This window comes from Macaca mulatta, chromosome 1 (assembly GCF_049350105.2).
Source record: "Macaca mulatta isolate MMU2019108-1 chromosome 1, T2T-MMU8v2.0, whole genome shotgun sequence".
In the NCBI taxonomy this organism is placed as follows: domain Eukaryota; kingdom Metazoa; phylum Chordata; class Mammalia; order Primates; family Cercopithecidae; genus Macaca; species Macaca mulatta.
Genome location: NC_133406.1, coordinates 27,013,897 through 27,038,411, shown reverse-complemented (window position 1 = coordinate 27,038,411; position 24,515 = coordinate 27,013,897). Strand labels below are relative to the sequence as shown.

General features: G+C 37.3%; 1 protein-coding gene across 1 annotated transcript in view; it reads left to right on the top strand.

The window, feature by feature from the left end:
• The window catches only part of F5 (coagulation factor V), a 72,449-nt gene extending 53,379 nt beyond the window's left edge, over window positions 1–19,070 (top strand). The window contains exons 15-25 of the mRNA XM_015124968.3: window positions 2,194–2,430; window positions 3,402–3,612; window positions 5,129–5,308; window positions 7,268–7,384; window positions 8,386–8,457; window positions 9,392–9,495; window positions 9,946–10,101; window positions 12,649–12,793; window positions 14,742–14,893; window positions 17,663–17,845; window positions 18,779–19,070. Of these exons, the coding sequence (XP_014980454.2) occupies window positions 2,194–2,430; window positions 3,402–3,612; window positions 5,129–5,308; window positions 7,268–7,384; window positions 8,386–8,457; window positions 9,392–9,495; window positions 9,946–10,101; window positions 12,649–12,793; window positions 14,742–14,893; window positions 17,663–17,845; window positions 18,779–18,925 (1,704 nt within the window). The 3' untranslated portion in view covers window positions 18,926–19,070. The remainder of the gene's footprint in view (window positions 1–2,193; window positions 2,431–3,401; window positions 3,613–5,128; window positions 5,309–7,267; window positions 7,385–8,385; window positions 8,458–9,391; window positions 9,496–9,945; window positions 10,102–12,648; window positions 12,794–14,741; window positions 14,894–17,662; window positions 17,846–18,778) is intronic.
• The last annotated feature ends 5,445 nt before the right edge of the window (window positions 19,071–24,515 follow it).

The window sequence follows — 24,515 nt, the reverse complement described above, 5'->3', positions numbered from 1 at the left end:
AGTTTCATTCTTTCACATATGGGTAGCCAGCTATTCCAGCACCATTTATTAAATACGAGTTCTTTTCCCCTTGTTTTTGTTTTGTTGTTGTTGTTGTTGTTGACGACTTTGTCAAAGTTCAGGTGGTTGTAAGTGTGTGGCTTTATTTCTGGGTTCTTTATTCTGTTCCATTGGCCTATGTGTCTGTTTTTGTATCAGTATCATGCTATTTTGGTTATTGCAGCTTTATAGTATAGTTTCAAGTCAGGTACTGTGATACCTCCAAATTTGTTCCTTTTGCGTAGGATTGCTTTGGCTATTCAGGCTCTTTTTTGACTCCATATGAATTTTAGAATAGCTTCGTCTAATCCTGAGGAAAATGATTCCAGTAGTTCATTAAAAATAGTGTTGAATCTGTAGATTGCTTGGGGCACAATGGCTATTTTAACAATACTGATTCTTTCAATACATGAGCATACAATGTTTTTCCATTTGTTTGTGTTACCTATGATTTCTTTCGTCAGTGTTTTGTAATTCTCCTTACAGAGATCTTTCACCACTTTGGTTAGATGTTTTCCTAGGTATTTTGTGTATGTGTGTGTGTGTGTGTGTCTATTTCTAATGGGATTGTGTTCTTGATTTCGCTCTCAGTTTGAACATTACTGATGTATAGAAATGCTACTTTGTACATTGTATTTTGTATAATTGATTTTGTACATTAATCTTGCATACTGAACCTTTACTGAAGTCATTTATCAGTTCCTGGAGCCTTTTTGTGGAGTCTTTAGGGTTTTCTAGGTACAGAATCATATTGTCAATGAAGAGAGATAGTTTAACTTCTTTTCTTCTTTGATTGCCTTTTATTTCTTTCTCTTGCTTGATTGCTGTGACTAGAATTTCCAGTACTGTGTTGAATATGAGTGATGAGAGTGGACATCCATGTCTTGTTCCAGTTCTCACAGGGAAGGCTTTCAGCTTTTGCTCATTCAGTATGATGTTGACTGTGGGTTTGTCATAGATGGCTCCTATTATTTTGAAGTATGTTCCTTCAATGCCTAGTTTGTTGAGGGTTTTTATCATGAAGAGATGTTAGGTTTTATCAAAAGCTTTTTCCATGGTTATTGAGATGATGATACTGTTTTTGTTTTTAATTTGGTTTATGTGGTGAATCACATTTATTGATTTGCATACATTGAGCCACTTTGCATCCTAGGAATGAAGCCTATGTGATTGTGATGAATTAATTTTTACTTTGCTGCTGGATTTGGTTTGCCAGTATTTTGTTGAAGATTTTTGTAATATGTACATCAGAGATATTGGCTGGTGGTTTTCATGATTCATTGTGTCTTTGCCAGGTTTTGTTATTAGGGTGATGCCGGCTTTGTAGAATAAAATAAGGAAGAGACAGTTAGGGGATCTTTAATCACTAGAAGTTATAGAAGGGCCGGGAGGAGCTTCACAAGTCTGACTGCTGGGGTGTGAAGACTTCCCATATGGCATTTAAGTCCTTTACCATCTGGCTCCAACCTGGTCCTTTTCCAGCCTCATTTCTCACCAGGTTCCACCTGTCCCTGTGCATTTCACAGCCCAGCTCCATTCAGATTCTTCCTTGCTATTCCCCAAACTCTTCCTTTATTCCCCTGCTCACAGGCATCCTTCTGCCCTTCTGAGAGTCTGAAATGTCTTTCTAGCTCCTGTTCATTCTACGATGGCCAATTCCATTTCCTCCAATAAACTTACCTTAATTCTTCCAACCTCTCCTAAATACTCAACCAAATCGTTCCTCCAGGGCATCATCATCTGAACCCACTTAGACTTTGTATATAGCACCTGTTGTCTCCAGATTTCTAGTGTGGATGCCCATGTGCATGTTGTTTTCATCAGAAGCTTAAAAGCTTCTTATGAACAAGAATCAAGCCTCTTTCATCTTCATATCTTCACTACCTATCACTCTCATTTCATTAGTAGATAATGTCAGTACTTTGGCCTTGAGCCTAAGAACACATATCTTTTGGTATTTCTGGAGAAAACTACTTGGGCCATATCTCACAGGATGGTTGTGAAAATTAAATGAAATAATATACATAAGTTATTTTATACCTTATATCTTAGCTCCGATTTTATAACCAGTCACTTTGGCCTATAATGCTGACATTTTTGTGGTTTAGATTTTTGTTAAGCTTAAGCACATTTGTGGATCATTCCTTTCTCTAGGTTCGTTTTAAAAATTTAGCATCCAGACCATATTCTCTACATGCCCATGGACTTTCCTATGAAAAATCATCAGAGGGAAAGACTTATGAAGATGACTCTCCTGAATGGTTTAAGGAAGACAATGCTGTTCAGCCAAATAGCAGTTATACCTACGTATGGCATGCCACTGAACGATCAGGGCCAGAAAGTCCTGGCTCTGCCTGTCGGGCTTGGGCCTACTACTCAGCTGTGAACCCAGTAGGTACTTTCATTGAAAGTTTTTCTCATTCCCCTAACCTCGTAGTCTGAGTCCACCAAATGGAAGAGAGGGGGTTATTTATTGTCAAATGTCTGTCTTGCTTTTCATGAGGAATGTATAAGGGTGTGGTTAGCAGTCTACATTTATCATAACCAGGGACTCTCCATGCAGCTCTTCAGATGACAGAGAGAGAAACGTTTATTCAGTGGAGAGGAGGGAAGATTACTTGAATGATTGGCCATGAATTAGAATGCCTACATTTACAGAAGATGACATTTATTTGAAATTTTCTTGAACAAATATTAGCTATGTTCTGCTCTTTCTTTATGGAAAAAAACTGCAAAGTCAAGACTCCCTTATCTATCATTCTGCAATGTATATATACTTCAAAACAATATGTTGTACACAGTATATACATACAATTTTATTTGTCAATTAAAAAGAGAAGCAACTCCTTCATTTAATGCATAGTGGAAAGAGCACAGACTCAGATTTAAATTTTTACCCTGTCACGTAATGCATAATCCTAGTAAATTCCTTGACCTCTCTTAGCCTGGTATCAGAAGTTAAAAATGAGGTAATAGTACATGGTGCATGGTAAGCACTTGGTAAATACTTGTTCAATGAATGAATTTATATTTATCATATAAGATAGTTGTCACGATTAAATGAGAGATTGCAGGCAAATCATTTAATATTCTGGTAGATTCCCAATAAATAGTATCCCTTATATTATCAATTTATTATTATCATCATTGTTACTGGGATAAAGATCAACCAGAGGAAGGAGGATTATGAATACAACAGAATTAGGTGATAAATATCCAGGCTTATTACGCCATTCATTTATAATCTTCATCTTCAAATTCAGAGCCTGTCAGAAAGTTTCCTTTTTTATATGATGAGTGACTATCAGAAGAGCAAGGAAATTCCTGAGAAAGAGACAATACAATTTACTCTCTTTTTCCAGGAAAAAGATATTCACTCAGGCTTGATAGGTCCCCTCCTAATCTGCCAAAAAGGAATACTACATAAGGACAGCAACATGCCTGTGGACATGAGAGAATTTGTCTTACTATTTATGACCTTCGATGAAAAGAAGAGCTGGTACTATGAAAAGAAATCCCGAAGTTCTTGGAGACTCACATCCTCAGAAGTGAAAAAATCCCATGAATTTCACGGTATTTTCCTCTGACTTTGATCTAATCTCCTAATTAAATCACACTGGGTCACAGTGATTCCTGCCCTTAGAGCTTCACAAGATTAGACATGAGATGCTTCTGAGACAACCAGAGCTACAATTAAAACTGGTTCCTTAACATTCCAGAGGGCTGATGTAATCTGGCAGGTAACACTGTGGGTGAGGCAAAAAGAGAAAGTCTGAAAGATAGTGCAGAGAAGCTGCTGTAAAACAAACGAACAGAAAACCACAACAACAAAAAGCCAGTGTGCTTCAGCTGGTAACACACATTGAAAAGGAATTAACATTGTTCTGCAATTTAAAAAGTTAATAAGCTTGTTTCTGGATCTCTAAAGGCACAAGTGTTTATATAAAAGAAATGATCACCTGTGTGTCTTTTCTAAAATAAGAATGATTCTAACAGTTTTAGCTCTCAGCAGCTACCAGTGGCACCCAAAGCATATGAGAACAAAATGAGAGAAGAAACTAGGTACCCAGGTAATGGGAGAATAGTGGCAAGAGAGCATGTGGGTGGTCACACTGGGAAAAGTGTGCCTACTTGGAAATTCACTCAGAAATTTGGCCTGTAAGCTAGTAACTGAAACAGAAACTGAGAGGAGAAAGGTACGAGCTTGTGTTATGAATATGTAGACAGGTGTTCTCATGCCTGATATAATTTTAAGGATGCCCAAATGATCTCAACCCGTTCCTCTCCAAAAATTCGCTTGCCTGGTTTCTGAAATTTCACAGCAGTTCCTCTAACTTAAGAAGAAGGAAACAAAGCACTTCCCTCACTTTGGTTTCAGTTAAATGTTTGGTAACACTAAACTTTATCTTTAAAATTTTGTGTTACATTTTTAAGGTGATCATGTTTCTCAGGGACTTTAAAAAAAAAATCCACATATTTTACTACAGGGAGAGTAGATAAAGCCTGAGAACCCGAGACACCTAATCTGAGAAGTGGGCAGAGGAGTTATCGTACCAATGAGAGAAAAAACGTGACTTGCTATGGTTGCTGGATACACCAACAATAAATTCCTCGTATTATAAACTCCTAGACTTCCAAATTTGCCTGAAACTTTCTCTGAATTTAGAAGGCCTTAAGGTGACATGCTGCATGTCTCCTTGCTGACTCTAACCCCTGGAGTTTACTTTGTCTGCCTATATTTGTGTTTATCTTTTTGTAGTTAAGGAAAATTAAGACTGTTAATGGAAAGGCTACATGGGTAAAGCACAGAAGTGTAAAAGCTGGGGAAAAGAGTGATACACCGCTTGGAAAGGGAGATACCCCCGCCTTCTGCTGTAGGCTGGTGTGAATGATATGAGAAGGACTAGTGGTTCTGCTTCAGCCTCTCACTAATATGACGTACAAGAGGGCGCTTTCCATGGCTAGGTAGGCCTGGGAATGCAGAAACATGAGGAAGATGGGTGTTGAGTGAGTTGCCCCATATTTCCTTACCAGTCGCCCTCTCTGTGTCAACAGATTTTTAACTGATTTCAACTCTTTGTCCTTTCAGCCATTAATGGGATGATCTACAGCTTGCCTGGCCTGAGAATGTACGAGCAAGAGTGGGTGAGGTTACACCTGCTGAACATAGGCGGCTCCCAAGACATTCACGTGGTTCACTTTCATGGCCAGACCTTGCTGGAAAATGGCAATAAACAGCACCAGTTAGGGGTCTGGGCCCTTCTGCCTGGTAAAGACTTGGGAAATGGAAAGAGGTCCCTGCTAAGAAATACAGGGAAAAGGCAATCATAGCATCTGTTACTCCTTCTTATTTCTTCCTTGTGCATATACTTCCTAAGGAGTCAGAACATAGGGTTCTGGCTTAGAGCCTAGGCAAACTCATAGACCCAAAGTATGTATGGAGTGCAAAAATGTCACCTAATTTATGAACTATTTGCAGCACCACACAGGCTAAATGTGTGACCCAACTCAGTTGCTACATAACATGCAGTTTCTCCCGAGCCACTGTGTGTCATATAGATGAGGTCTCAAGCAGATAAAAAAATGAATCCCACAGGGCTCAGGCAGCTACAGTTATTTCTGCTGGAAGGGTTTTCAGATTCTTCAGTTCTGCTCCTCCTCTAGGCTCTAGCACCCTAATATCTTTGGGCAAGTGACTCCAGGAATCATATTTTTAAACTGACTTATAGACTGTTTGAAGGGGAAAACATTTTTTTAAAATAGTTACAAAAGTTAAAGAATAACAAAGGTATTTAGAGCTTTTCATGTGCAAAATAAAGATAAATGTAGATTTAAACAATCTACAATTATACAGAAGGGATATTTCTGTGCCAATGAGTTGTTTGTACGTGTATCTACTTATGCAGCAGGTGTGTGGGTGGGGCTGTGATGCCAGAAGCCAAATTCTCAAACTTCAATGGATGTAATAAAAACCTAGGAAGTCGGTTAAAATGCAGATGTGAAAGCAGAGGAATTTTGTTTTCAGAGACTTTAAGGTAGATTTTGGGCAGAATTCCCAGGAGTCTGTATTTTTAACAAGCAGCCTTCCTTCTATTTTGCCTTCTATTAAAAGTAATGGCAAAAACCGCAATTATAGTTTGAACCAATCTAACACACGCTGCCTGAGGATCTAGTGAAGGCAGTCCCTCGACAGCACTTTGAGTGAGGTTGTGTGAGTCTGCCTCAGATGCAGGCACAGAAGTCCAAATGGACTGGTTTGATTAAGAGCAGGGGAAAAAAGAGGGTTCTTGTTGGTTTTTCACATGCCAGTAACTCACTAATACATCTAGAGAGTATTAATTATATTGTATTAACATTGTATTAATACGATAATCAATAGATAATTAATCTATCATATTAAAATCAGAGACAGAAGAGATACAGTCAAATTCTCTCATCTTTTCATCGAGTATTAGAAGATCAATCATCCTTCCCATACAAGCCTAGAGACAGACTGAGAAGCTAGGATTGGCTGGCATCTCTAAATCTGCAAACCTAAATACTTGCATTGGAGAGAGGAAAACTGGAGATCTTTTTCAGTGGGTTTGAGGAAGATAACTGTATCTATTCATTTTCACCCACAATCTGGGAAAGAGTCATAAATTATAGTCAACAGAATTTAAATATTAACTGCCAGGGGGTAATGTTAAATACCAGAATGGATAGCCAGAAGTTTTAGAAATCTCATTCTTTCAGTGTTTTTTTCTGAACAATTTATGTAAATCTCTAGTCACATATGTAAGCTTTATGGAAAATTTGAAAACATGGAGGAAGAAGATTTTATTTTGATTTTCTTTTATAAAAAAGAGAAAAAAGCAAAATGAAGAGAGGGAAAGGAAACATGTATGATATTTTTGAAGCCCAATGATGTCATTCGAGGTCACTTTGATACTTAGGACTGTGAAGCTGTATTGTGTGTGAGTTAACTTGTAACACTATATTTAGATAAGTGAAAGTTTCTTCTAGTGAGGCATGGTAGAGATTTAAAAATTTCTTTAGTTATCTCTCTGTGTGTGTTGTTATTGTTTTGTTTTTATCTGTTATACTTGTAGTCCTACCTAAAGAAAAATGGTTAAATTCTATTTGAAAGTCTCTTGTGAAGCAGGAATTTTAGGATTCGTAGAGAACTATCAACCACAATATTTACTTGTTAATTTTTGCAAATGTAATGTTGTTCTTTTTATTTTAGGTTCATTTAAAACTCTTGAAATGAAGGCATCAAAACCTGGCTGGTGGCTCCTAAACACAGAGGTTGGAGAAAACCAGAGAGCAGGGATGCAAACGCCATTTCTTATCATGGACAGAGGTATCACGAGAGTCATGTGATATTTGGTTTAGCAGGAGAGTGCCTATTACTAGAGTATTACCAACGTTTAGATTGGAAATACTCAACTCTAAGAACTCTGATGTGACAAAGGCATAATTTGTAGCCATATTTGCTTTTATTCTGGTCCATGGTCTGATTGCATTGAAAACACAGCAGTCAGATCAAAAGCATTCCTCTCAAATGGGAAACCTACGTAAAGCATCCTTCTTCATGATTTGTGATCCATGGGCAAGTGCATGTAAGAAATTCTCCAGGTTCCAAGAGTTGAGGAGGGAAAAGGTCACAGGAATTTAACAATGACTGAGTCACTAAACTTGACATTTCAGCATTTAGGAAACACAGTTTTCATCTGTCCATCTATTCATCCATTCTTTAAGCCATTACTAAGCACTGTTGAGTATGAAGCACTGTGCTAACATCCAGGTAACACAGTGGCTGGTATCCCTTCCTTAATCAGGATATAAATAATCTTGTAACTTTGAGGTCAACTTTTGAGAACATAATTCTCATGAGGGCTAGAACTTTTTTTTTCTCATATTTTTGTATTTTGTATTTTTATTTTTTTGTAGAGAAGAGGTTGCCCAAGATGGTGTCAAACTCCTGGCCTCAAGTAATCCTCCCCCTCGGCCTCCCAGAGTGCTAGGATTATAGGCATGAGCCACTGCACCTAGCCATGGATAGTACTTAATGTTGTAAAATAGCAAAGTTAAGATAAAAGCAGAAGAAAATCAGTTTAAAACATGATTGCATTTCAGGATTTCAGTTGTTTTCTTCTGGGATGCCACTATATCTATTAAAGCACCAGTCTTGTTAGTGCATTTACCATTTTATAATCAGATATATTTAAGTCAGGGTCACGCAAGGTAGGTAAAAATATGTAATTACTGACCTGTCAGAAACATAATCCCTAACCATGGAGTTTTACTTTATTATATACATTTTCTAAGCAAAAATTATTCATTTTTTCCTGTTTTTCATAGACTGTAAGATGCCAATGGGACTAAGCACTGGTATCATATCTGATTCACAGATCAAGGCTTCAGAATTTCTGGGTAAGTTGTAGCACCATGGTCTGTGAATGGAACCTCCTACAATTGTGCAGCATGCAGCCTATGAAACCATACATGACAACCTATCTATGAATCAGTTCTTCTCTTTATGCTTTTCTCTACCACAATATAGTGATGCAGCTCCATTTGGGGTACACATATGGTAAAGGAAGGAACACTGTGACAGGACCTAAAGGCCTGTTAGCGTGCTCTTAACACTGCCACCCCTTCTGGTGTATAATGCTCCCAAAGAGTCTTTTCCAGGAGAAACCGAGAGCTGGGGGTCATTGAGTTCTCTACATAAAGAGCCCAGCCTCTCTGCAGGGATTTGGCAAGGATCAGATAGCTTACTCTTATAACCACGTGCCCATTTCCAAACTCTCCTCAGTCACCTTTTCTGGGTTTGACCACACATGTAGTATTTCAGCCAGATTCACAGGGTCTCATCAGCTAAGCATTATAGTCCTCATTAATATGGCCCTTTGCCTGTGGCAACCATTCATCTATTCAGAAAACTTTGTTGAACCTCCACTATGTGGCAGGAACTCCTCCAAAGTTTTCTCACACTGCCTGTAAGCCCTTTCCGAGATCAAGAGGTCATGGTCAAGAGGATGATCAGGCTCCCATATACCCCTTCCATGTCTTCCTGTTAGGCAGGCACATTCAGCATTAGGAACATCAACATAACAGAAAAAAAAACCAAACATGACCTGTGTGCAAGAAAGGGGATAGGTGGTGGTTGGCAGCTGACCAAACATAGACCCGAAGCCCAGATTTCATCATCAAGGACTGACTTAGTAGCTGAGGCCCATGCCTAGACTTCTGACTACAACACAGGTCCTCCAAGGATCTGGTTTTCCAGTGGATTAAACTCACTTGAGAAATTGCTGAGTTTTGAAAAAATTCAGAATAAATATTTTTCTTCCCTTGAGTTTAGGTTACTGGGAGCCCAGATTAGCAAGACTAAACAATGGTGGATCTTATAATGCTTGGAGTGTAGAAAAACTTGCAGCAGAATTGGCCTCTAAACCTTGGATCCAGGTTTGTTTAATAGACTGATAATATTTACTGCTATTGTAATAATAAAAATGAAAGCGATTTAGTAATTCCTTCTTGTTATTTTTCTTGCAATGTTGTTAGGGGAAATAGCAAGTACTAAGTGCGAGGCACCGTTCTAAGTACTTTATGTCCTTAAAATCAACCCTCTGAGGTTGGTTCTAATAATATCTTGTTTTATAGATTAAAAAACAAAAGGCACAGAGATACTAAGTGCCTTCCCAAAGTAACTCATAGCTAATTAGTCATTGAGTTGGGATTCAAACCTAGGTACTCTGTGCACAAATATGGATTACATGTACTCATTGTATCAGTTTGCTAAGATCTTATGTGCTAGCTCTTTCGTTCTGGAGAAAGCTGATTGTATAATGAATTTAGGCAGTGTGTGACTTGTTGACAAGGACAGTTCTTTTTACTGGCTTTCCTATATTGCAGGTGGACATGCAAAAGGAAGTCGTAATCACAGGGATCCAGACCCAAGGTGCCAAACACTACCTGAAGTCCTGCTATACCACAGAGTTCTATGTAGCTTACAGTTCCAACCAGATCAACTGGCAGATCTTCAAAGGGAACAGCACAAGGAATGTGATGGTTTGTGTGCCTATGTCTATCTGAATCTCTAGACTCAGTCTAGGAGTATTATGACTATGCCTAATGATTATGTATTTAAAAAAATACCTTTCTGGGTATTACAAATGTGAATGGCTTTCTAAGGGTCATATGGAGAAAAGCAGTAATATGATGGGTCTGTGTCTTACAAATTAAAGAGAGAAGCAGGGTTACTGAAACTTCAAAACCCCACAAAACTTTAAAAAACCATTTTATCATCAAATAAAATACCCAGATTTCTCAGACTGGCCGATGGTGTATGGCAGAGTAGAATATCTGGTCTTGTGTCTCGAGGAGCTCATGCTAAAAAGTGGCTACCAACACTTTTGATTTTACTATTGCAGTTTGTTTTGTTCTTTATTTCAGTGTACCTGAAGTAAATCATAGTGTTAATGCTAGTAAGCCTCTGAGGCAGTGTGATTCTCAGACTTTTTGGGGGGCCACGCCTGAAGAATGGCATCCTCCTTCTTGCTCTTCCAGGGGCTCAGCCAGAAGCCCTAACTCTTCTCCCCGTCTCTATTCCTTTCCCCAAAGAAACCTACCTGAATGCAAGGAGTCTGCCTGCCATTATTATACCGATAATCTCGAGTCTGTTTCTGCTCATATTTTATATAAAATTGTTTACTGTTTATTAGTTACCTATTTTTAATAATTATTTATAATATATCTCAGCACCATTGAAATCCTAAATTATGGTTCTTACTAATGAGTATTATGAGAGAAAACACAGATTGCAGTTGAGTCCATAGCATAAAGATTTTGTCATCTATATTCATGAGAGGATATTGGTATGTAGTTTTATTTTTTTTAATTGTCTTTTGATACCACAGTTATACTAGCTTCATAAAATTGGTAAGCATGCTCTTCTATTCTATATTCTGGCTTCATAAAATTGGTAAGCTTGTCTTTTCTACATTCTAGGAGAAAATGTCTGCAGTTGGTATTAATTCTTTAAATATTTGGTAGGAATCACCAGTGAAACCATCTGGGCCTGCAGATTTCTTTTTGGGCAGTTTTTAAGTTATGAATTCTATGTTCTAAATAGTTACAGGGCTATTCAAATTATCTATGTCATATTAGGTGAATTGAAATACTTTGTATATTTCAATTAATTGGTCAATTCCCTCTGTGTTGTTAAGTTTATGTGTGTAGAGTTGTTTGTATATTCCCTTATCCTTTTTCATGTTTGTAGTGATTTTGCCTGTTTCATCTCTGATATTGTCAACTGCATCTCCTTTCTTTTTTTTTTTTTTTTTGTGAATCTTGCTAGAGATTTGTCGATTTAAAAAAAATCTTCTTGGCCAGGTGCAGTGGCTCACGCCTGTAATCCCAGCACTTTGGGAGGCTGAGGCAGGCAGATCACGAGGTCAAGCGATCAAGATCATTCTGACCAACATGGTGAAACCCTCTACTAAAAATATTTTAAAACATTAGGCATGGTGTCACACAACTGTAATCCCAGCTACTTGGGAGGCTGAAGCAGAAGTATTGCTTGAATCTGGGAGGCAGAGGTTGCAGTGAGCCAAGATCTCACCACTGCACTCCAGCCTGGTGGCAGAGTGAGACTCTGTCTCAAAAAAAAAAAATCTTCTCAGCCCTGTTTTGTTGATTTTTCTCTATTGTTTTTCTGTTTTCAATATTACCAATACCTGCTCCAATCTTCTGTTTTAAAAAGTTGGCTTTTTCCGACATTGCTCTGTCAGGAAAAGGGATAGGGCACAGCCTGGTTACTGCCAAGTGGGGGTCAAAGTCCAGTTTCCCCACTCCACTGCCACCTAAGAAGGGATTGTTCCTTGGTGACTGGGTGGGAACAGGAGTTCCCCATTTGGCTTCCGCTGATACTCAGGGGCAGGAGCTTTATTAGGGGCTGGAGATGAATGCCCTAAATCCTTACATGGTCTTTTCTGACACAACCCCAGTAAGAGTGTTGGGGTGCCTCTTTAGCCTCATGAGCATGGAAGTCTAGGCTTCCCATTCAGCCTTTGCTGTTGTGGGTTGGGGAGGGGCCTCAGGTTTTTCTGTGGTGTTTGGCTAAAGGAGAGAAGTCAGTATCCACAAGTTTTCTATTATATCTTGCTAGGCTTCCCTTTACTGGTACTTTGGTTAGAGAAAGCAGATTTTATTTGGGCTTTTTCAGTCTGTACTCATTGGTGTTTCTAGGTTCCTGGTTTCTTCATCTCTAAGTCTGGGATGTATGAGGTAAAAAGAAAATTCAGGACACTCACCACCATTTTGTTCCTTCCAAGAACCCTAGTCAGTCTGTCTTCTGAGGTCTTTTCCCCTTCTTAGGTTTCTCTTAGCTATAATGTCCAAAGTTTTTAGTTGTACTTACCAGGAGTAATAGGGCAAAGTACATATATACAATATTCCTGGAAGTGGAATTATCCCCATGTATATTTTATAACCAAATGGATTTAGTTCAGGCCCCATGAAAATGTAGTATTACAATATTAAATTAGATCAAAATTTTATTATAAAGTCACTTTATAGATCACTGTTACATAACTAAACTTTCCTCTTTTCTTCTAGTATTTTAATGGCAATTCAGATGCCTCTACAATAAAAGAGAATCAGTTTGACCCACCTATTGTGGCTAGATATATTAGGATCTCTCCAACCCGAGCCTATAACAGACCTACCCTTCGATTGGAGTTGCAAGGTTGTGAGGTAAATGGTAAGGTACAAAGATGCATTATTTTCTCACTGTCACACAAAGAATCAAGATTTGGGAGGTATAGGAGATTGAGTAAAATTTTCAGTTCTCTTCAGTGATTTAGGCTCCTAGGAAAACCTTTATGAAACAGAGATTCTACTCAGGTAAACTCTCGGTGTGATCTAGACCAAGAATGGTTCTGCCAATCAGAGGGCCAACAGTATCTCTCTGAAGAAAGTGCCTGGATTATATAGACACATCACAACTCTCCAAGGAAGGGCTCTAATTTGGAATTATCTCCATCAGCCCATTTTCAATAAGACCTACCTGAGATTCAAACCAGGCCTGACTCTTCCAAAGTCCTCCAGGTCACTCAGACTTCAAAGTCATGACAGCATCTGGCAACATCACTGCCATATATGTGGTGTTCAGTGAGTGTTTTTGAAATCTGAATCGGCTTCCCAGCTTCCTGAAACCACGATTCGTCTTTATATTTTCTTTAATACCCTATGTAGGTACTCAAGTCTTTTCTATGTTAGCTGCTATTTCTTAGGGGCTATAATGTGACCTGTGGTATAAATAAATCCAGGTAATCATAAATAGTCATATTAAAATTCTGCTATATGTAACAAGGATGTTTAAGAGTCTTCACTGTTCTTCTTGGATTCTTCAAGCAGTGCTTTCCGATATTTTTTACTTCAAACCACACAAAGAAAATAATATCTGCCTGGCATTCTGAGGTAAAAGAATGAAGTAATAATTCCAAGGCTTGACTGATCCAGGCCCCACTTGGCTGTTCAGGGGCTGGAGGTGGGAAGAGGGATAAATAAATCGGCACACTAGAAACCTGCTGTGGCACACCTGTCAGGAGTTGCAGTACTTCCCTTTGGGTGGAGAGAAGAAGCCATGATTTACACTAGAGAAAGTAGCTGAACCCTGGAATCAGTTTTTTATTGAAGTAGATAATGGCACAGTATACCCTTGGATGGATAAGGGTATTTTGCCAATGTCCAGATAGCAGTAGTCTATAACATCTCCCAAATAAAACACAAATCTTGTATCAGCAGGACCACCCCTTGAAACAGTTCCATAAGTCATTGTTTTTTTTCTTTCCATATGGTATAAATAGATTTGTTCAGATCCTAATAAACTACCCTAAAATGTGACATTCAACTCAGCTGATTTATTTAAAATATCTATTTTTTATACAAGAAGCATTATTTTCTTCTTATTCATTTTCTTGATACTTAGGTAATTACTAGCAGTGAGTATTATTTTTAGGGCTCTTTTTTTTTCATGGAGTAAGTAAGGCATCACTTCAAGAAAATTTCTGCATGATTTACCAACAAGAACAAGGTATCACAGAGATGATGGGCAGTCAGCCAGGTTCACTCACTAGCTGTGTTTCTTACAGTCACAGGTCTGCCTTGTTGCCTATGATATTCAAATTATACCTTGGAAAAATTCCAAAGAGTACATAACTTGAATTACCCTCTAAGGGTTGAAACAGAAAATATTAAATAGTGACTGAGGGTCCATTGTATCTTCTTTGTAGCTTTTGTTAAAAGAAACAGAGTGTTTTTATATATAGATAGTTTAGGATTATTGTCACCTCAAAGCAAAGACCAAAGTTTCCATGCTCTTAGAAGGAGGAAATGAGTTTAAATGTTTAGAACATGGTATTTGGTATCAGATTGAGCTTAATTCAGTTCCTGATTCTTCTGGCTGTGTTACCTTAGACAAATTACTGTGTTTTGCTGTACTAAAATGGAGATATTTATGAGCATTAAATAATACATGTAAATCCTGAGAACAGTATTTGGCACTTGGATTCAATGAATCTTCATTTTTGTGATTATTGTTTTTGTCATTCATTGGTAGTAATATTATTTGTTATCTCCTCTGCAGTGCAAAATGCCATGCAGGGAATATTGGTGTATAATTAATCACATTACTTTTCTTTTGATAGGATGTTCCACACCACTGGGTATGGAAAATGGAAAGATAGGAAACAAGCAAATCACAGCTTCTTCGTTTAAAAAATCTTGGTGGGGAGATTACTGGGAACCCTTCCGTGCCCGTCTGAATGCCCAGGGACGTGTGAATGCCTGGCAAGCCAAGGTGAAGTATACTGTATGCATGGTGTTCTCTTAGCACTCCAGAAGAATGCAAAGGCCCTCACTACCACAAACATGAGGATCTTGGAAGCAGGAGTATTTTAATCTGTTTCTGCAGATTAAAATCCTAGGTCCAAGAGTCTAGGATGTCTGTGGACTTGATAGCTTCGACTATAACTCTGGCTCAGAGAGAAGTCATTTATCATCTCTGTGGGTTTTGGTCTAGTCTTGATTTAAACCAATAATAAGCAAATTTATTTTGCTGCAAAGGGATAGATAGTAAATATTTTAGTCTTTGTGGGCCATACATTCTCTGCCATAACTACTCAACTCTGCCATTGTAGCAGGAAAGTAGCCATAAACAACATGTAAATGAATGAGCTGGCTGTGTTCTAATAAAACTTTGTTTACAAAAAAACAGGCAGTACGCCAAATTTGGCCCATGGATCATAGTTTGCCAGCTCCTCATTTAGACAGCTTACATTAGTGATAAACAAATGATTTATATTTGCAACATCATCTCTTATTTTCTCTTTACAATTTAGCAATATGTTTTCATTGTCTTAAATGAAATGTCATTTAAACTTTTTTATTCTCTTCCCCACCCTCCTTATTTTAAGAGCTTTGTGATATTTATTGAGACAACTAGAAGCATAGTAAAATGTTGCAAAACCAGAGTTATAAAATTAGTGATCTAAGTTAAACAAACACCTTCCAGAGAGTTATACTACCCCTGATATTAGCCCACTGAATAATTCAGGTGATTTAATTTGGGGGTAACTCTTAGTAGTTGACTCATTTTTATTAATTCTTTAAATGACCTGAGATATCAGAATGGCATGGATAACTTGATGATCCCTTCAGCCGACTAAATCCAAATTCCCTACTTTCTACCCTCATATCTCCCTCCCTTAAGATACCTACACTCCAATTTCCTGACTTTCTGTAGAATTCCAGGACCTATCCTTAAATTAGGCCACCAGAAAGGAAAAAAGAATTGTGGTGCTAGTGGGGTAAATAGAAAAGATTGGATTCCACACAGTCTTGGGAACTGATATCTGTGTCTTGAAACTCATTCTGGAATCAGGGAATCACAGAATGTTACAATAGCAAGGAGCAAAGCATCTGGTGTAGATTTTTCCTTTTAAGTCTAAACACACAGGAGATTAAATAATTTTAGCTTAGTTTGGTAGCAGAATCAGGACTAGAATCCCATTCTCCCAGTAAACAGGCCATGCGCCTTCCACCATTTGTAGCAGCCCAAATACCTCGTTTTGCAATTTTGTAGAGGGCAAAGCTGATACCCAGAGAAGTTAAAATAATAAAAATACTGTTATATTATATTTATATAATTTACATAGCAATATAAATAATAAAGAGATGTTATCCAGTTCTTTTTCAGATGACTCTTTAGACTTGTTCATGGTTTAACCTCGTCACCCCATACTTCATTTTACAATCTTTTAAAAACATTTGCACTCTCTATAATTTGCTCTTAGTCTTTGTAATATAACAAAGGCCTCAAAGATAAAATGCTAATTTTTAATGCTGTTATTTCAAAGTTAGAATTCGGGATCAGAAATACGTGTTTTACTTAACCCCCTTCCACTCACGTGAAATGTCTTTATATGGTCTCTTTGGAGAGGTTGAAAATCAAAGCTGGACATACGCAGGATGCACACAGATGCTGTTCTCTCCATAGCTAAAATGTCTCTACCTCTTTTATGCCTGTGAAAACTTCCAGCTGGTTATACTGTCTATCACTGGTACAACCTTGATTTGAAGACACACTAAAATATCACCCAGATGTCGCTAGAGGATGTTATAGACTTAAAAGTTTTCTCATATAATCATTCTAATTCAGTTAATTTGATTTTAAAATACATATAGCATGTGCATTTTTGTATATACACATACACATATATATACACATACACTTAAGTATGTGTGGGTGATGTTGAAGAAACATATCAATATTATTTCCTTTATAATTGAATGAGGCTATGGTAGATGACAAATCTCCCAAAGGTAAAAATTTATCTCAGATTACTCTAAAACTCAGTTTAGACCTTTTGATCTTTCTCTAAACGCATATCACCAACCATGTGATTAGGCATTTTGTTAGGCCGGAGACAGGACAATAACTGTACTGTGTATCAAGCTCTACTTATTGTTTTATCAGGTCTCTCAAATATTACATTTATTTGAAATATCAGAAGAAATTGAACTGTTTCTGCTATTTGACATTAACAGGGGAAAAGAGAAGTTGGGTTTTGTAAAATAGGTGAAATAGAGAGAGGATGCTATCCAATTATTTCCCAGATAACCCTGTAGCAATATTACCAGAGTATTTGAATAAATTTGCTTAAGAAAATAATATTTACAGATAACTTAGAAATTTAATAATTTTTCCAAATAAAACTCATGTATTCATTCATTTATTCAACAACTGTTTATTGAACACCAACTGGGTATCTTAACATTGTGGTGAGTAACAGGAAACAAAATTAAATAAGCCTCTACCCTCAAGCAGTAAGGAATACTAAGAAGGAAACAATTATAGTACAATATGTGAAATACTTCAATAGAAATTTATACACATATTGTGGCAACAAAGAAGAAAGAGGGAAAGCTTCTAGGAGACAGTGAATCCTAAGGGATAAGATAGAACAAAATCCTTTTGAGCTCTGTGCTTTTTTGCATATCTTGGTCTAAAAAAAAAAGCAAAGGTTTTAACATCTTCCTTATTTATGTGTTTTTGTCATTTTCATAGGCAAACAACAACAAGCAGTGGCTAGAAATTGATCTACTCAAGATCAAGAAGATAACAGCAATTACAACACAGGGCTGCAAGTCTCTGTCCTCTGAAATGTATGTAAAGAGCTATACCATCCACTACAGTGACCAGGGAGTGGAATGGAAACCGTACAGGCTGAAATCCTCCATGGTGGACAAGGTAGAGTGGCATCTGACATGTACCACCTCTTTAAGTCTTCTGAATCTTAGTTCTTCAGGTGCCTGTTGTCAGACAAACTCCTGGTTGTCTGTTTTGGTTTGTTTTATTTCTCACTACACCAGGTTGCCCCCATAGGAGGATAAATATCATTGTCATAAAAAAATAGAGATTTCATTTCTGGTATATGTAAACCTTGGAGAACTTGCTGATGATGGAGGAGGAGAAATTATACAATTTAGTTGAGGATATAAGGTACATGCCAACAAGGATAAATAAATTAAAATGCCTGGTCAAATTTTAAATGTTGGCAATAGTTAACCATTTATTGGTGGCCACTTCCTGGCACTTACTATGCACTTACTTTTACATACATTTTTAAATCTTTGCAATGATTTCTGTGAGGTGAAATTTTATTATCCTTACTCTGCCGATGAGGAAATGAAGAATCAGAGAATAAGTAACTTGTTCAGTCATACAGCTAATACAAAGGGGCTGAAGGCAGAAATGGTTTTGCAGCTGCTCCACAGCACCATGTGAGACTTGTTGATTTTTCCCCAATTTAACTCAGATCACTGGTGAGATGAAATCTATGTGGCATGTGATTTCATAACTGATGGAGGATCATCTCTGTGATAGTGTTCTATGTGTTCTTTGATATGCTCATTTTGAGCTAATAGGATAAAAAATTATCTGGGTTGGGCGTGATGGCTCATGCCTGCAATGCCAACACTTTGGAAGGCTGAGGAGAGAGGATTACTTGAGCCCAGGAGTTCAAGGCTGCAGTGAGCCATGATTGTGTGAGCCATGATTGTGCCACTGGACTCAAGCCTGCGCAACAGAATAAGACCTTGTCTAAAAAAAACCAAACTTATCTGTAAGATTTTTGTTTCCATTTATGCTGTCATTAAAGATTTTCTCTTATTTTGCTTTCAGATTTTTGAAGGAAATACTAATACCAAAGGACATGTGAAGAACTTTTTCAACCCCCCAATCATTTCCAGGTTTATCCGTGTCATTCCTAAAACATGGAATCAAAGTATTGCACTTCGCCTGGAACTCTTTGGCTGTGATGTTTACTAGAACTGAATATTCAAAAACCCCTGGAAGAGGGTCTTTAAGACCTCAAACCATTTAGAATGGGCAATGTATTTACACTGTGTTAAATGTTAACAGTTTTCCACTATTTCTCTTTTTTTCTATTAGTGAATAAAATTTTATACAAGAAGGTTTTATAATGTGTCTCCTTGCTACCAGTAAGATAATGGCTATTAGTTCTGCATTAATTTGAATACAGATAGGAAAATATCAAGAACCAACAAGAAAAGGGCTTATCTTTCTTAGTTATTAAAAATGCTATGAAGTAATATTTATATGGTTAAAATGCTTCATTATAACTCTTTTAAATCCTATACACATTAATAAAACAGATATTACTTTAAATAATAATTGATAGACCTGGATAACTTTCATTTCTACATTTTTCTTTAACTATGATTTAACAGCAAAGGAAACAAAGACATGATTTTTTAATGGTTTTTCTTGACAGTGAAGAGAAAAACATTATCAAATGAAATAGGCACTTAAAATATCCTGTCTTTCCTATATAACAATGCTTTTTTCTGACTTTCCATGAGGAAAGAAATAGCCAAGCATGTTTCCAGTAGCCCCATTGAAATTGTGAATCTGTCCTATACTCCCTAGGGACTGCACCCATTGATATTCAAGGTTGGTGGTCATTATATATGGAGCAGAACTAAAATAACCATGGTAGAACTGAATGTGTAATGTTGGCTTTATTCTAGCTGGTACGACATGGTACACAGTTTCAAAACATAAGTTCACCTACGGGAAAGCTCAGACCTGTAAAACAGAGCATGGGAACTGCTGGTCTAAACGCAGTTGTTCCTGCTGGAACAGACCTCTGGTCAAACTGGCAAGCAGTTAACATTTTCTTTCAGGGCCCTCCTCTCTATGGCCTCAACTTCCTCCTCTCTCTTCCAGCAACTTCCCCTTTCATCATTCCTTTCCCTGGGGACTTGGCATTCAGTGATCCTGTAGATATTGCACAACTGGGGAACCTTTAGACATCCTTAAAGTCACATGAGATAGACAGTCATTGATGAGGCTGTCTGAAATAACACACCCCAAAACTTAGTGTTAAAACAGCAACCAAAAAAAATTTATGTGAGATTATGGATATGTTACTTAGCTTGATTTAGTCATCCCATAACGTGTACGTATATCAAAATGTTATGTATACCATAAACATATACAATTTTATCAATGGAATTCATAACAATCTCTCAGACCACAGTGCAATCAAATTAGAATTTAGGATTAAGAAACTCACTCAAAACCACACAACTACATAGAAACTGAAAAACCTGCTCCTGAATGACTTCTGGGTAAATAATGAAATTAAGGCAGAAATAAATAAGTTCTGTAAAACCAATGAGAACAAAGAGACAATGTACCAGAATCTCTGGGACACAGGGCTTCACTTTTGCTGCATTCTATTTATTGTGAACATGAATTATAGGCCAGTCTAGATTCAGCGTAGAAGGGAACTGCATAAGGACCACATACCAGGAGGCATAATTCACTGGGAGCATCTTTAGAAACTACCAATTGCCTGTTGCACATACCAGTGGGGTAAGCCCTATGAATATATATGAGAGTTTCAAACATCCACAAAACATTGGCTTTCTAATACTTGTATTCCCACTATTCCTTTCTTTTCATGATTCATGTCATTGTCTAATCAATATTGCTAAGATTTCCATTCTGTTAAGAGGAAAATAGAATGTTGGAAGGTAGGGGAAACATTTCTTTGTTGTCTACAGGGCCAGCCTCATGGATGTGTGTGATCTGTTCGGTTGCAAAGGGTTTCATGCTCAGAAGGACCACATGCTTAATTAATGCTTTGCAGTTACCCTCTTGAAATTCTTTATTTTTTAAGAAGGAATTCAACATTTCCATTTTGCAATGAGCCCCACAAATTACACAGCTAGTCCTGGGCTTCTCTACTGTGAAATTGGGCAGGATCTCTCTTTATCTAGAATTTACCAAGGTATAATAGGGACAAGAAAATCATATGAAATAATGGGGGGTAGGCAAGAGATGAGAATGGAGCATGAGATCCAGCTTCGTTATCCTCTACTTGAGAAAAATAAGGCCCCAAAGATTAAGCAAGTTACCCAAGGATATTGCTTGTTAGTGTCAGAACTGAAACCAGAAACCAAATGATCATACCCCTAGCCTTTTAGTCTGGTTTCTCTTCCATAAAATGAAAATTATAAAGTTTCTAATCCATTGCTCAGACAGATAGACATGAATATTAATTGATCTGGAAAATACTTGTTTGGGGATCAATAATATCTTTGCTTGGGGCTATTATCTGATGCTGTGTAGAAACATTAAAACCCCTCTTATTTTGAAACGAAAAAGAATTTTCACTTTTTATTTCTCTCTCCAAAGTCACTTAGATGAAATTACAACTTTGGCTACATAGTACACCTTCAGTGACATAATCCACTGTTTGTTATAACTGGGTGCTATGGAAAGAAGTTAAATGACTCATGGTAGAATCATGACTTAAGAGAAACCAGCAAATAAAATTCTAAACATTATTAGTCATTCTAATTGCAAGTTGGAAAAGAACAGCTGTGAATGTATCAAAAATATGAAGGGACTAGAAGAAACATGAAATTATTTCTCCAGAATTCTTTCAAGTTATTAAAATAAAGTTCATGCCATTTTTATAATCATTTTGAATAAACATCATATTTTGAGTTCAGGGCCATTTTGGCAAACCTAGGGAAAAGCTCTTACCAAATAGCTTGGATGTTCCCAAGAGCTATGAATATTTCACCATTTACTTCTCTGGACAGACCAGGAAGGAACAATTCACTAGGCAGTGAATTTTGGTTTTACAAAATACTGGTATATGCCCTAATGCAGTGGGCCTAACACATAGTTAAAAATATCTGATAGTTCCATGTTAGCATTTTTCTTATTTTTTTTCCCTAATGGAGAAGTATTTTATGGAAAATTCTCCCAAGTTCATATATTCTCATAGCCTAGAGATAGGGAAAGCTGTGGACAAAGACAAAATGATTATGCGTGGAATGATATTTACACAGTCAATGCCCAGATAACGAAGTTTTTCATATCCAAGTACTTAAATTGTTGGGAGAGACTACAGACCTTTAAGATTTTATTATCTCTGACTTGTATGTAATGCCCCCACCAAAACATATACATGTATTTTGTATAAGTAAAGAAAACTTGATATTAATCTCTCTACATGTACCATCATTTCAATTTTTAAAAAAGTATTAAGCTCATTCTATCTACACAACAAACCACTATGACAGGCATTGTAGGGGAGAGTATATAAAGGAAATAAAAGACACATCTCCGGCTTATTCAAATACATCATCTAGTTGCATAGAGAAGACAAACATAAGAAGTAAATAGAGACTATGAGCCTATTAAGCCTAACAGATTACACCCTGAGTAGTAAAGAAAAAGACAATTAGATGAGTAGCCTTAATGGGATGGAATCAGACTGTGAAAACTTTTGGAGATGATTTAACCTGGATGATTTGATATTAGATGTGTATGAAGACAATCTGTGCAGAATTCCAAAGAAGAGAGGACTGGGATAAGGATCAGTAAAAACCAGGATGAATAAGAGCTTTATGCTCAAATTCAGGACCCGGTTAAGCTTTCTCTGACATACCTACTCATTTTCCCTACCCTCTCTATACAGCCTAATAATGACTTATCTACCTCCCTCCATCTTCTGTACCATGCCCATAAATCCAGTGTATGTGCAAGGTCAAAAGAAATAAGAGTTACCTGGGTAGAACTGATGACCTGAGGGTGGGGAAAGAGACAAAAAAAGATACAATATATATCCCTAATCTCCAAATTGTGAATTACAGATGGTAGTGACCAGATTAAAAGTGAGTCACCTTTGGAAATGCTATTGAAGACGCCCATGAGGAACAGGATTCTGACTTGCTTAGGGTGATAGGAGAATGACACTGGAGGGGGGAGAAGATGGGTAAAAGTCTGTTGTATATGAGAAATTGACTAATGGAGAGATGAGACGATCATTGAGGATGTTTGGACAATTACAAGAGTTTAAAGTTCTTATGCAATGGTTTTATTTTTACCAGTGGTCCACATCTAAACCACCTCCAATTCGTCTGTACTTTCATGTTTTACACTTAGAAGAAGCTTCTCAATGTCTTAGGAATGATGTGCAGTTAATATCACACCCCACCTGCTTTTTATTGCCAGGAAATTTGGTAACGGCTTTACCATTTTAGTTATCTCCACCTTGTATTGAAGTTCCTTCCTGCTGATTACAAAGGCTTTCTTAAAGTCTGGAATGTGGCAACCTTGTTTACAGATATGACAAGTAAAAATGTTTAAAAAGCTTTTCTTTTATGAATAGTCTGGGAGAAATAGTGACAAAGTCTATAATTCTATGATTAGAATAGTATTGGCATATAGTAAGCATTGTATCAGTATTTATTAGCATTATAATGAAAATATGATATGTTATGAATATAATGGTATTAATTACTAATATTAATTTCTACTATTCTTTAACATTTTTTAATACTGCTCATTACTTTTATAGAAATTGTGGTAAAATACACATAAAAGTTACTCTTTAAGTGTACAATTCAGCAGCATTAAGTATAGTCTCATTGTTGTGCAGCCATCACCACCATCTACTTCTCATTACGTCTTTTTTTTTTTTTTTTTTTGAGATGGACTCTCGGTCTATTGCCCAGGCTGGAGTGCAGTGGTGCGATCTCAGCTCACTGCAAGCTCTGGCTCCCAGGTTGATGCCATTCACCTGCCACAGCCTCCTGAGTAGCTGGGACTACAGGTGCCCGCCACTACGCCTGGCTAATTTTTTTTTTTTTTTTTTTTTTGTATTTTTAGTAGAGACGGGGTTTCACTGTGTTAGCCAGAATGTTCTCAATCTCCTGACCTCGTGAACCACCCGCCTCAGCTTCCCAAAGTGCTGGGATTACAGGTGTGAGCCACCACGCCCAGCCTGCTCATTACTTTTTATTGCAGCTCTGTTTTCTACCCATACTTGATGCTCTTCCCAGTAGATGGCATGTCTGGTTCAACCGTACTTAGCCAGAGTTCTGAAGACATTCACATAGAGGTCAAGCTTTAATTATTCAGGCTAAACAAAAAATTGAACAGCTTGCATGGACTTTTTCAGTGGGTTTAACTGACCTAATTATGTTTTTCTCAGGGGTCGGGACTATTGACATTAGTTTACATCCTGAACCCACAGGCCTAGTATAGGATTCAGAAATTATCAAACTATCCACAGACAGACTGGAAGATTTAAATAAAATCAAGTAAAAATTTTCTTTACAAAAAAAAAAAAAAATCAATTAGTTGCCAGTGAAGGAGTTTAAATGGGAGACGTAAATAAATTGTGCTGGAAAATAAACTAGAAAGAACAGTCAGCAGGCTAGGTTATAGGAGACATTGTGAAAACTGTACTTTTCTGCAATATACAAAGTAGGTCACTAAAAATTATTGGCTGGTGATGATAGTGTGGTTTGATATTTGCCAGCATTGTGAAGAATCTTCTCTGCACTCCTAGCAGCTATAATTTTACATA